The 11378-nt window shown below is 53.7% G+C and overlaps 2 protein-coding genes across 3 annotated transcripts in view; both read right to left on the bottom strand.

The window, feature by feature from the left end:
* Positions 1–1405: 1405 nt before the first annotated feature.
* On the bottom strand, positions 1406–2968 carry gpr75 (G protein-coupled receptor 75; the record flags this gene model as incomplete). Its single annotated transcript, XM_047029307.1, has 1 exon — positions 1406–2968. A coding segment is annotated over one exon (1563 nt), but the record flags the coding sequence as incomplete, so codon positions are not given.
* Positions 2969–4776: 1808 nt separating this feature from the next.
* psme4a (proteasome activator subunit 4a) overlaps positions 4777–11378 on the bottom strand; it is a 67029-nt gene continuing 60427 nt past the window's right edge. For both annotated transcript variants that reach the window (XM_047028728.1, XM_047028729.1), the window contains 3 exons: positions 10151–10284; positions 8878–9016; positions 4777–5762 (listed from right to left, as the gene is read on the bottom strand). In XM_047028728.1, the coding sequence (XP_046884684.1) occupies positions 8882–9016; positions 10151–10284 (269 nt within the window). In that variant the 3' untranslated portion in view covers positions 4777–5762; positions 8878–8881. The remainder of the gene's footprint in view (positions 5763–8877; positions 9017–10150; positions 10285–11378) is intronic.

Raw genomic sequence — 11378 nt, 5'->3', positions numbered from 1 at the left:
GCCACTGTGCTGAGCCATACCCAGGCACTGCTGTAGGACATATGAATACTTACTGCTGTAGGACATATGAATACTTGCTGCTGTAGGACATATGAATACTTGCTGCTGTAGGACATATGAATACTTACTGCTGTAGGACACATGAATACTTACTGCTGTAGGACACATGAATACTTGCTGCTGTAGGACATATGAATACTTGCTGCTGTAGGACATATGAATACTTGCTGCTGTGGGACATATGAATACTTGCTGCTGTAGGACACATGAATACTTACTGCTGTAGGACATATAAATACTTACTGCTGTAGGACATATGAATACTTACTGCTGTAGGACACATGAATACATCCTGCTGTAGGACATATGAATACTTCCTGCTGTAGGACATATGAATACTTACTGCTGTAGGAAATATAAATTGTTCACTGCTGTAGGCCAGGTTAATACTTAAAATGACAGTAATATACTGTATAACATTGGGTAACTGATTGTAAAAGACATTCAATATATTCTCCTGGACTTGTGTGGGGCAAACATGTTCCCATTCCATCTACCCCTAATGTAACCATCCACACATTTAGATGGGTAGGGGGTAGATGGTTAAAGGGTTAACTACCATGTAGATGGTTAAAGGGTTAACTACCATGTAGATGGTTAAAGGGTTAACTACCATGTTACTACATACAACTAGACACACTACAGTCGCAAAACATTTATTGATTGATAGAAAATGCATGAGGTTCACAATCACTGTATTATTTTGAAGAGAAATACCATCTAAATAGAACAATATGTAAAATGTTGTAATGGTGTCTTTCAGTCAGTTGAATAACACTTCATTTGTTATGAAAATCCAATCTGGATTATGACAACTCTCTGGTCCGCAGACTCCAAGCTCCGAGGGATGGGAAGTTCCTCAGACAGGGCAACCATGTATAAACTCCCTGGGAGAGACGAGGGGAGGTTAGGGAAAGAGGGGAAGGAGGTTAGGATTAGGGGGGGGAGGGGAGGGGTGAGGTTAGGATTAGGAGTGAGAGGTTAGGGGTGAGAGGTTAGGAGTGAGAGGTCAGGGGTGAGAAGTTAGGAGTTAGGGGTGAGAGGTTAGGAGTTAGGGGTGAGAGGTTAGGGGTGAGAGGTTAGGAGTGAGAGGTTAGGGGTGAGAGGTTAGGGGTAGGAGGTTAGGGGTGAGAGGTTAGGAGTGAGAGGTTAGGAGTGAGAGGTTAGGGGTGAGAGGTTAGGGGTAGGAGGTTAGGAGTGAGAGGTTAGGGGTGAGAGGTTAGGAGTGAGAGGTTAGGGGTAGGAGGTTAGGGGTGAGAGGTTAGGAGTGAGAGGTTAGGGGTGAGAGGTTAGGAGTGAGAGATTAGGGGTGAGAGGTTAGGGGTAAGAGGTTACGGTGAGGGCCTTAAACAGATGGGATGGGGATCTGGTGCACTGTGCTGCTCTCACAGTCCTGCAGGGCGTCCTGGTGGGTGTGGTAGTGCAGTGCCACGTAGGACTTGGCGAGGCTGAAGGCTGGGTTGCTGTTGGGCTGCAGGGTGCTGGGGGAGCTGGGGCCGGCCGAGGGGCTGCTGTTGTAGATGCTGTAGTAGGGCTCGATGCGCGTGTTGATGGGGGTGGAGGTGCTGGGCGGGCGCGGGCGGCGCCCCCCGGTGGTGCGGGGGCTCCCTGCAGGCTCCCTGGACTGGCTGGGCCCGCAGGCCTGGTCCACCAGCCTGCGCTGGGGCTTCGGCGACAGCACGTACGCCGAGTTGGTCTCGTGGTGAGACGACTTGTTCCTGTTGGCCTCCAGGCTGCCCTTGCCCATGGCGTGCAGACGGGTCTTGTGCTTGCAGCAGAGGAACACCAGCGCCACCCACTGGAGGCAGCAAAGCACCCGGCGCCGCAGCCCGGCGCTGTTCCGGGAGTAGACAAACGGGTTGATGCCCGACTTGAGCAGGATGAGCGCCAGGCTGCAGAGCTCCAGCTGCAGGTGGGCGGAGCTGCTGCGTGGGCCCAGCACGTCCTGCGCCAGCGCCACCCCCATGGGGAGGCAGCACAGCAGCACGCAGCACACGATCACCACGCACGTGCTCACGGCGCGCGAGTCCTTGGCCGAGGCCAGGTTGACGGAGGAGACCAGCTGGCAGCAGGTGGCGCCCTGGGCGGCGCCCGGCACTGGCGTGGCGCGGGGGGGGAGCTGGTGAGTCTGGACGTGCTGCAGCTTGTTGTAGCTCTGGTTGCGGTAGAGCGACGGCACTTGGACGCCCTCGAAGCCGGCGACCACCAGCGGGGCGGGGGGGCGCGTGGCGTCCACCGCGATCACAGGGCACCTCCTCACCCGCGCGTTCTTCCTCAGTGTCCGAGCGATCATCAGGTAGGAGACGGTCACCACGGCCACGCAGAAGGCAAAGTCGGCCAGGTAGACGTAGAGCACCACGCGGGCTCGCGCCCCGGCCGGGCCCAGGTGCGGCAGGCAGGGCCCGTCCCTCCGGGCGTACGCCCTGACGGTGAGCAGTGTGGCCATGGTGAAGCTGGAGGCCCACAGCAGGGCGGTGAGGGCCAGGGTGCAGGGCGGGGAGGCGGAGCGGTACGGCTGCTGCCCCAGGACCACGCGCAGCCTGTGCAGCGCGATCACCGCCACCGTCTCCAGGGAGACCAGGACGAAGCCGGAGCTGCTGAGCTGGAAGGCGAAGCAGAAGCCCTGGGAGACTCCGCCCCCTCCGTCCAGGAAGAGGACGAGGGCGAACATGGGCGCCCCGGCGCAGCACAGGAACAGGTCGCACACAGACAGGTTCAGGATCAGGAAGTCAAAGTTGGTGCGGAACTTCCGGAACGCAGGGTCGAAGAAGGAGAGAAACACCACCAGGTTACCGTAGGAACCCAGGATGAAGATGATGATGAGGAGGAGGGAGCAGGCCGTCAGGGTTGCGGTGTGGATCAGCTCCCAGCGGGGGGAGGCGTGGGGGTCGGAGCTGGTGTTGAGGGCGGGTTGGGGAGGCACCAGCAGCCCTGGGGGGGGAAGGGAGGCGTTCATGGCTCTCAGGGGGGTGGGAGCTCGTCTTCACATCCTCCTGCAGGCCGGCTCCGCCATTGCTGCCCCTGGCTCCAGCTTAGGGGACAGAACACAACACTCACACAGGGAACGGAGCCGGTAAGCCGCTAGATCATGCAAACGTCCACATGTCTATGATAAATACGTTTCTGTATTATTATAACGTACTGGCTGAACATCGAGTTTTGAAGAAAAAAAAATGCACAAAAGACAGTGACGTTATCGATGCCCATTTCAATGGTGATGGCACAAACAGCGTTCGTTAAAACATGTTTAAAATGACTGTCATCTAAAATCCCAGTTGTATTAGAAACGATGCATACGCGTGAGCCTCCATTATAATGAACATCCCACATTATACACATTGGAGCCCTTTTGACGTGAAGAACCTGCACACTGCAGCAAAAACGGCGCATTTTGAAAGGCTGTTTTACTAGCAACGGCCCCAGAAGACATACCGGGAGATGAATTTCGTTTTTTTTCGTTAGAATTCTTACCTTATGTATCCATAATTGGTGACATATCCGCGCATGCAAAAAAATCGGACAATACACCGTTTATTCGTTTCTTGACGGCACATCCATCCTCTTGGTAGAAAGACGTCGGGCAGGACGTGAGGGAGGTATGAAGTCACTACCGACGTATAAACGCGGGTACCGCCTCAAGCTTGAGCGGATAATTCGTAGATTTTTTTTAAATCTTATAGTCAAAGATCCTGTATCATCACTGTATTTAGGTCTAACCATGCCCCCCGCCCCGCCCCCCTCTCACACACAAAACTATTCAAGCATAATTAGATTCCGTTGTTATTTAAGTAGCCTGCAACACTTTGAAAGACAAAACACAGTCAAAAGTTTCATACAAACAACCAATTTGTTTATTTTTATTCATTAAATATAAGCAAACAGTACATCAAAAAAAAGTCAGTTTTGGCACTACACTCTTCAGAAGTGAGGTACTAAACTGGATGGTGTGTCTGAGAGACTGGGCTCACATTTCAATGGCCAGGAGGCCAAAACAATTAACCAAAAGGTTTCTCAGCGGGCATTCAAAGAAAGTAAAGGTAAGAAATGAAGAAGAGAGGGAACTGCAGGATGTTTTACTGGTCTTGGTCTCTCCTGGTATGGAGATACAGGTCTTGGTCTCTCCTGGTATGGAGATACAGGTCTTGGTCTCTCCTGGTATGGAGATACAGGTCTTGGTCTCTCCTGATACCGCAATACAGGTCTGGCCTCTGGTCTCACCTGGTACTGAGACACAGGTGTTGCAGGTGTCTCCTGGTACAAAGATACAGATACTAGTAGAGATATACAGGTCTTGCTGGTCTTTCCTGATACAGAGATACAGGTCTTGCTTCTGGTCTCTCCTGGTAGAGATACAGGTCTTTCTGGTGTCTCCTGGTACAGATACAGGTCTTTCTGGTCTCTCCTGGTACAGAGATACAGGTGTTGCTGGTCTCTCCTGGTACAGAGATACTGGTCTTGCTGGTCTCTCCTGGTACAGAGATACTGGTCTTGCTGGTCTCTCCTGGTACAGAGATACTGGTCTTGCTGGGAGAGAGAGGGGGGTCTTGGGACGTGTACATCACAATGCGCTCAGATCTTCACAGCACACACACACACACACACACACACACACACACACACACACACACACACACACACACACACACACACACACACACAGCACACACACACATACACACACACACTTCACAGCACACACACACACATACACACACACTTCGCACGCACGCACGCACGCACATACACACTCTCAATTACACACACGCACACATACACACTCTCAATTACACACAGACGTAGCAAGAACAGGTAGAAAGATAGCACTCTACCAAATCTATGAACTCTCTAAAAAGATTTTTATCACGAACACTTCAAAATAAATACAATAAATATGTTGTGTTTGTTATATACAGGATATATACATAAAATATGCATATAATCATATAGATAAAACACACACACATGGCCAGATACTCAGAGATGTAGGCAGTCTCAAACACACACACACACACACCTGTACAGTAATATTACAAACCGCAGACCAGTTATTCCTGCTGTGATTCAACCTTAAATATTTAGTATAGTAGAAATGTAAATGAGCGCTCAATACATAAATACACAATTCTTTATTTAAGTCCTCTCCTCCCGCCCTGGCCTCTGTCTGTCTTGGGTTCTCAACAGTCCAGCAGAGACCAGCAGGAACCATATTAGACCAGTAGACTCCAGAAAAGACAATGTTGCAGCAGTAGAGACCAATATTGACTAGTAGAGTCTGGAAGAGTCCAGTAGAGACCAGCAGTCAAGATCTTCTTTCCTTCCGGCTTCCTGTACCATCTCCTGTGCCATCTCCTGTGTCATCTCCTGTGCCATCTCCTGTGCCATCTCCTGTACCATCTCCTGTACCCTCTCCTGTGTCATCTCCTGTACCATCTCCTGTGCCATCTCCTGTACCATCTCCTGTGCCATCTCCTGTGCCATCTCCTGTGCCATCTCCTGTGTCATCTCCTGTACCATCTCCTGTACCATCTCCTGTGCCATCTCCTGTACCATCTCCTGTGCCATCTCCTGTGCCATCTCCTGTACCATCTCCTGTGCCATCTCCTGTACCATCTCCTGTGCCATCTCCTGTCACTCCTCCTGGCCAAGAGCATCCCTCCAGGAGACCAGAGCAACCATGGAGGAGATGTTCAGCTGATCACCATCTGAAGACAGAGCAGGATACCAGAATGAGCACTGGTCTCTGGTGGTGTGTGTGTGTGTACAGTAGCAGGGGGACACCAGCAGGTCCTGTGTGTGTGTGTGTACCTGTCTAGGCATAGTAGCAGGGGGACACCAGCAGGTCCTGTGTGTGTGTGTGTGCCTGTCTAGGCATAGTAGCAGGGGGACACCAGCAGGTCCTGTGTGTGTGTACCTGTCTAGGCATAGTAGCAGGGGGACACCAGCAGGTCCTGTGTGTGTGTGTGTACCTGTCTAGGCATAGTAGCAGGGGGACACCAGCAGGTCCTGTGTGTGTGTGTGTGCCTGTCTAGGCATAGTAGCAGGGGGACACCAGCAGGTCCTGTGTGTGTGTGTGTGTACCTGTCTAGGCATAGTAGCAGGGGGACACCAGCAGGTCCTGTGTGTGTGTGTGTACCTGTCTAGGCATAGTAGCAGGGGGACACCAGCAGGTCCTGTGTGTGTGTGTGTGTACCTGTCTAGGCATAGTAGCAGGGGGACACCAGCAGGTCCTGTGTGTGTGTGTGTGTACCTGTCTAGGCATAGTAGCAGGGGGACACCAGCAGGTCCTGTGTGTGTGTGTGTGTACCTGTCTAGGCATAGTAGCAGGGGGACACCAGCAGGTCCTGTGTGTGTGTGTGTGTACCTGTCTAGGCATAGTAGCAGGGGGACACCAGCAGGTCCTGTGTGTGTGTACCTGTCTAGGCATAGTAGCAGGGGGACACCAGCAGGTCCTGTGTGTGTGTGTGTGTACCTGTCTAGGCATAGTAGCAGGGGGACACCAGCGGGTGCTGTGTGTGTGTGTGTGTACCTGTCTAGGCATAGTAGCAGGGGGACACCAGCAGGTCCTGTGTGTGTGTGTGTGTACCTGTCTAGGCATAGTAGCAGGGGGACACCAGCGGGTCCTGTGTGTGTGTGTGTGTACCTGTCTAGGCATAGTAGCAGGGGGACACCAGCAGGTCCTGTGTGTGTGTACCTGTCTAGGCATAGTAGCAGGGGGACACCAGCAGGTCCTGTGTGTGTGTGTGTGTACCTGTCTAGGCATAGTAGCAGGGGGACACCAGCGGGTCCTGTGTGTGTGTGTACCTGTCTAGGCATAGTAGCAGGGGGACACCAGCGGGTCCTGTGTGTGTGTGTACCTGTCTAGGCATAGTAGCAGGGGGACACCAGCAGGTCCTGTGTGTGTGTGTGTGTACCTGTCTAGGCATAGTAGCAGGGGGACACCAGCGGGTCCTGTGTGTGTGTGTGTGTACCTGTCTAGGCATAGTAGCAGGGGGACACCAGCGGGTCCTGTGTGTGTGTGTGTGTACCTGTCTAGGCATAGTAGCAGGGGGACACCAGCGGGTCCTGTGTGTGTGTGTGTGTACCTGTCTAGGCATAGTAGCAGGGGGACACCAGCAGGTCCTGTGTGTGTGTGTGTGTACCTGTCTAGGCATAGTAGCAGGGGGACACCAGCAGGTCCTGTGTGTGTGTGTGTACCTGTCTAGGCATAGTAGCAGGGGGACACCAGCAGGTCCTGTGTGTGTGTGTGTGCCTGTCTAGGCATAGTAGCAGGGGGACACCAGCAGGTCCTGTGTGTGTGTGTGTGTGCCTGTCTAGGCATAGTAGCAGGGGGACACCAGCAGGTCCTGTGTGTGTGTGTGTACCTGTCTAGGCATAGTAGCAGGGGGACACCAGCAGGTCCTGTGTGTGTGTGTGTGTACCTGTCTAGGCATAGTAGCAGGGGGACACCAGCAGGTCCTGTGTGTGTGTGTGTGTACCTGTCTAGGCATAGTCGCAGGGGGTCACCAGCAGGTCCTGTGTGTGTGTGTGCCTGTCTAGGCATAGTAGCAGGGGGACACCAGCAGGTCCTGTGTGTGTGTGTGTGTACCTGTCTAGGCATAGTAGCAGGGGGACACCAGCAGGTCCTGTGTGTGTGTGTGTGTGTACCTGTCTAGGCATAGTAGCAGGGGGACACCAGCAGGTCCTGTGTGTGTGTACCTGTCTAGGCATAGTAGCAGGGGGACACCAGCAGGTCCTGTGTGTGTGTGTACCTGTCTAGGCATAGTAGCAGGGGGACACCAGCAGGTCCTGTGTGTGTGTGTGTGTACCTGTCTAGGCATAGTAGCAGGGGGACACCAGCAGGTCCTGTGTGTGTGTGTACCTGTCTAGGCATAGTAGCAGGGGGACACCAGCAGGTCCTGTGTGTGTGTGTGTACCTGTCTAGGCATAGTAGCAGGGGGACACCAGCAGGTCCTGTGTGTGTGTGTGTGTACCTGTCTAGGCATAGTAGCAGGGGGACACCAGCAGGTCCTGTGTGTGTGTGTGTGTACCTGTCTAGGCATAGTAGCAGGGGGACACCAGCAGGTCCTGTGTGTGTGTGTGTGTACCTGTCTAGGCATAGTAGCAGGGGGACACCAGCAGGTCCTGTGTGTGTGTGTGTGTGTACCTGTCTAGGCATAGTAGCAGGGGGACACCAGCAGGTCCTGTGTGTGTGTGTGTGTGTACCTGTCTAGGCATAGTAGCAGGGGGACACCAGCAGGTCCTGTGTGTGTGTGTGTGTGTACCTGTCTAGGCATAGTAGCAGGGGGACACCAGCAGGTCCTGTGTGTGTGTGTGTGTGTGTACCTGTCTAGGCATAGTAGCAGGGGGACACCAGCAGGTCCTGTGTGTGTGTGTGTGTACCTGTCTAGGCATAGTAGCAGGGGGACACCAGCAGGTCCTGTGTGTGTGTGTGTGTGTACCTGTCTAGGCATAGTAGCAGGGGGACACCAGCAGGTCCTGTGTGTGTGTGTGTACCTGTCTAGGCATAGTAGCAGGGGGACACCAGCAGGTCCTGTGTGTGTGTGTGTACCTGTCTAGGCATAGTAGCAGGGGGACACCAGCAGGTCCTGTGTGTGTACCTGTCTAGGCATAGTAGCAGGGGGACACCAGCAGATCCTGTGTGTGTGTGTGTACCTGTCTAGGCATAGTAGCAGGGGGACACCAGCAGGTCCTGTGTGTGTGTGTGTACCTGTCTAGGCATAGTAGCAGGGGGACACCAGCAGGTCCTGTGTGTGTGTGTGTGTACCTGTCTAGGCATAGTAGCAGGGGGACACCAGCAGGTCCTGTGTGTGTGTGTACCTGTCTAGGCATAGTAGCAGGGGGACACCAGCAGGTCAGTCAGCACCAGCAGCTGGTCATCAGTGAACTGCTGTTTGTGCTCCTGCCAGTTGTCATGGTGAGTCCTGCGGAAGTTAGACAGAGTCTTCTTCACCGTCATCTGCAGGAAAGAGAGAGAGGAGGGTGAGAGGTGTGTGTGTGTGTACCTCTATGGGCTGGGTGTGTGTGTGTGTGTACCTCTATGGGCTGGGTGTGTGTGTGTGTGTACCTCTATGGGCTGGGTGTGTGTGTGTGTACCTCTATGGGCTGGGTGTGTGTGTGTGTACCTCTATGGGCTGGGTGTGTGTGTGTGTACCTCTATGGGCTGGGTGTGTGTGTGTGTACCTCTATGGGCTGGGTGTGTGTGTGTGTACCTCTATGGGCTGGGTGTGTGTGTGTGTGTACCTCTATGGGCTGGGTGTGTGTGTGTGTGTGTACCTCTATGGGCTGGGTGTGTGTGTGTGTACCTCTATGGGCTGGGTGTGTGTGTGTGTGTACCTCTATGGGCTGGGTGTGTGTGTGTGTGTGTACCTCTATGGGCTGGGTGTGTGTGTGTGTACCTCTATGGGCTGGGTGTGTGTGTGTGTGTGTACCTCTATGGGCTGGGTGTGTGTGTGTGTGTACCTCTATGGGCTGGGTGTGTGTGTGTGTGTGTACCTCTATGGGCTGGGTGTGTGTGTGTGTACCTCTATGGGCTGGGTGTGTGTGTGTGTACCTCTATGGGCTGGGTGTGTGTGTGTGTGTGTGTACCTCTATGGGCTGGGTGTGTGTGTGTGTGTGTACCTCTATGGGCTGGGTGTGTGTGTGTGTACCTCTATGGGCTGGGTGTGTGTGTGTGTACCTCTATGGGCTGGGTGTGTGTGTGTGTACCTCTATGGGCTGGGTGTGTGTGTGTGTGTGTACCTCTATGGGCTGGGTGTGTGTGTGTGTACCTCTATGGGCTGGGTGTGTGTGTGTGTACCTCTATGGGCTGGGTGTGTGTGTGTGTACCTCTATGGGCTGGGTGTGTGTGTGTGTACCTCTATGGGCTGGGTGTGTGTGTGTGTGTGTACCTCTATGGGCTGGGTGTGTGTGTGTGTGTGTGTGTACCTCTATGGGCTGGGTGTGTGTGTGTGTACCTCTATGGGCTGGGTGTGTGTGTGTGTACCTCTATGGGCTGGGTGTGTGTGTGTGTATCTCTATGGAGTGTGTGTGTGTACCTCTATGGGCTGGGTGTGTGTGTATCTCTATGGAGTGTGTGTGTGTGTGTGTGTACCTCTATGGGCTGGGTGTCGTTGAGGTGAGCGCTCAGGTCCATGAGCAGCTGGGGCATCCATGTGGGGACATCGTAGGGAGAGGAGAGGACACAGGCACTCAGCCCCAACACGCCCGCATGACGCCTCACCAGGTCTGCACACACGTTTACACACGTTTATATACACACACTCACTGTGTAGCTCCAGAGGGGATGGTGTGTGTAGCTCCAGAGGGGATGGTGTGTGTAGCTCCAGAGGGGATGGTGTGTGTGTGTGTGTGTGTAGCTCCAGAGGGGATGGTGTGTGTGTGTGTGTGTGTGTGTAGCTCCAGAGGGGATGGTGTGTGTGTGTGTGTAGATCCAGAGGGGATGGTGTGTGTGTGTGTGTGTGTAGCTCCAGAGGGGATGGTGTGTGTGTGTGTGTGTGTGTAGCTCCAGAGGGGATGGTGTGTGTGTGTGTGTGTAGCTCCAGAGGGGATGGTGTGTGTGTGTGTGTGTAGCTCCAGAGGGGATGGTGTGTGTGTGTGTGTGTGTGTGTGTGTAGCTCCAGAGGGGATGGTGTGTGTGTGTAGCTCCAGAGGGGATGGTGTGTGTGTGTGTGTGTGTGTGTAGCTCCAGAGGGGATGGTGTGTGTGTGTGTGTGTGTAGCTCCAGAGGGGATGGTGTGTGTGTGTGTGTGTAGCTCCAGAGGGGATGGTGTGTGTGTGTGTGTGTAGCTCCAGAGGGGATGGTGTGTGTGTGTGTGTGTGTGTGTGTGTGTGTAGCTCCAGAGGGGATGGTGTGTGTGTGTAGCTCCAGAGGGGATGGTGTGTGTGTGTGTGTGTGTGTAGCTCCAGAGGGGATGGTGTGTGTGTGTGTGTGTGTGTAGCTCCAGAGGGGATGGTGTGTGTGTGTGTGTGTAGCTCCAGAGGGGATGGTGTGTGTGTGTGTGTGTAGCTCCAGAGGGGATGGTGTGTGTGTGTGTGTGTGTGTAGCTCCAGAGGGGATGGTGTGTGTGTGTGTGTGTAGCTCCAGAGGGGATGGTGTGTGTGTGTGTGTGTAGCTCCAGAGGGGATGGTGTGTGTGTGTGTGTGTGTGTGTGTGTAGCTCCAGAGGGGATGGTGTGTGTGTGTAGCTCCAGAGGGGATGGTGTGTGTGTGTGTGTGTGTAGCTCCAGAGGGGATGGTGTGTGTGTGTGTGTGTGTAGCTCCAGAGGGGATGGTGTGTGTGTGTGTGTGTAGCTCCAGAGGGGATGGTGTGTGTGTGTGTG

The sequence above is a fragment of the Hypomesus transpacificus genome, chromosome 11 (genome assembly GCF_021917145.1).
Source record: "Hypomesus transpacificus isolate Combined female chromosome 11, fHypTra1, whole genome shotgun sequence".
Classification (NCBI taxonomy): domain Eukaryota; kingdom Metazoa; phylum Chordata; class Actinopteri; order Osmeriformes; family Osmeridae; genus Hypomesus; species Hypomesus transpacificus.
This window is presented reverse-complemented; position numbering and strand designations above follow the sequence as displayed.